The sequence below is a fragment of the Rhincodon typus genome, chromosome 48, assembly GCF_021869965.1.
Source record: "Rhincodon typus isolate 14 chromosome 48, sRhiTyp1.1, whole genome shotgun sequence".
Taxonomy (NCBI): Eukaryota; Metazoa; Chordata; class Chondrichthyes; order Orectolobiformes; family Rhincodontidae; genus Rhincodon; species Rhincodon typus.
In genome coordinates, this window is record NC_063379.1 from 4,427,878 (window position 1) to 4,429,195 (window position 1,318).

The 1,318-nt window shown below is 52.3% G+C and overlaps 1 protein-coding gene across 2 annotated transcripts in view; it reads right to left on the bottom strand.

The window, feature by feature from the left end:
* The window catches only part of tmx2b (thioredoxin-related transmembrane protein 2b), a 22,385-nt gene that overhangs the window by 14,404 nt on the left and 6,663 nt on the right, over positions 1-1,318 (bottom strand). For both annotated transcript variants that reach the window (XR_007266196.1, XM_048620799.1), the window contains one exon: positions 162-291. Coding sequence is in view for 1 of the 2 variants with exons in the window: in XM_048620799.1 (XP_048476756.1) it covers positions 162-291 (130 nt within the window). In the remaining variant the exon portion in view is untranslated. The remainder of the gene's footprint in view (positions 1-161; positions 292-1,318) is intronic.

The window sequence follows — 1,318 nt, forward strand, 5'->3', positions numbered from 1 at the left end:
GAATAATAGATATCCCGGTGTGAGTTACAGACTGGAATCTAAGCGAGAGATTCGGGGTGGTTTATATACAGAATAACAGATATCCCGGTGTGGGTTACGGACTGGAATCTAACTGTGGTTACTGCGGCTGGTTTACACTCTGACACGTTTCAGCCACTAACCTCAGAGAAGGTCCAGGACACAGCTCGGCCTTTCTTGTCGATAAGGGGCCGCCTCATCACCTCTTTGCCTCCCTGGAACAGGATGAGTGTGGGCAACTGTTTGCTCAGTGGTGATGTACTGACTTTATACCTGAGACACAGAGAGACGGAGAAAGAGAGAGCACGAGAACCAGAGGGAGACAGTGCGAGAGCCACAGAGAGAGAGAGAGAATGAGAGTGCAAGAGGCACGGAGAGAGAGAGAGAATAAGCCCAAGACAGCCACAATAAGGAAGACAGTGCAAGAGGGAGAGCATGAGCGTGCGCGCGAGAGCCACAGAGATAGAGAGAGCGTGCGAGAGCCACAGAGAAGGCGAGAGAGTGTGTGAGAAACCCACAGAGAGAAAGCAAGGGAGCGCACGAGAGACCCACAGAGAGAGAGGGAGAGCACAAGGGTCACAGATTTACAGACAACGAGAGATAGAGAAAAGACATTTTTAAACAGAATGATGGGGGCTGCAACACTGTCTTTTTTGCACTGATGGCGAGGACAAGAAAAGGCAGAGAAAGGGGGTGACAGGATGTGGGAATGTCACCGAGAGGTGTGATCTATCACCATGGGATGGGGGTTGGAGTTGTAGCTCAGGAACTGGCCCCCAAGGTAAGGGGGGAGTGGGGGTGGGGAAAGGAGAAGACCGATAACAGCCAGGGGCAGTAGTGGCAGTAGTAGTGCATGTGAGACAGTGACAGTGAGAGTGCGAGGGTCGACAGCACATTTGTGGTACGATCCTCTACAGGACTGCAGGAGGCTGGGACTGGAAAGATCTCCTGATGGATTGGACTGAAGCTGAGAGAAGGGCACTGGAGACAGGAGCATAGATTTCTGGAATTAATCAGAGGTGCAGGAGCTGAGAGGTTGGGAGAAGACTTCAGCATTGTGCAAGGATAGATAAGGATGGACAGAGGCAGAGGGGTAATGATAAACCTATATAAACAGAAGCTTGGCCTCAGCTGGATTTCATCTCCAGTGGGGGTGGCAGGGTCAGTTGAGAGGTTAGGATTTGGAAGGTGCTGCCTGAGAGTGTGTGTGTGTGGCAGGGGGGAGACAGGGTCAATGGAGGGGTTAGGGACTGGAAGGTGCTGCCTGAGAGTGTGTGTGGGGGTGGGGAGACAGGGTCAA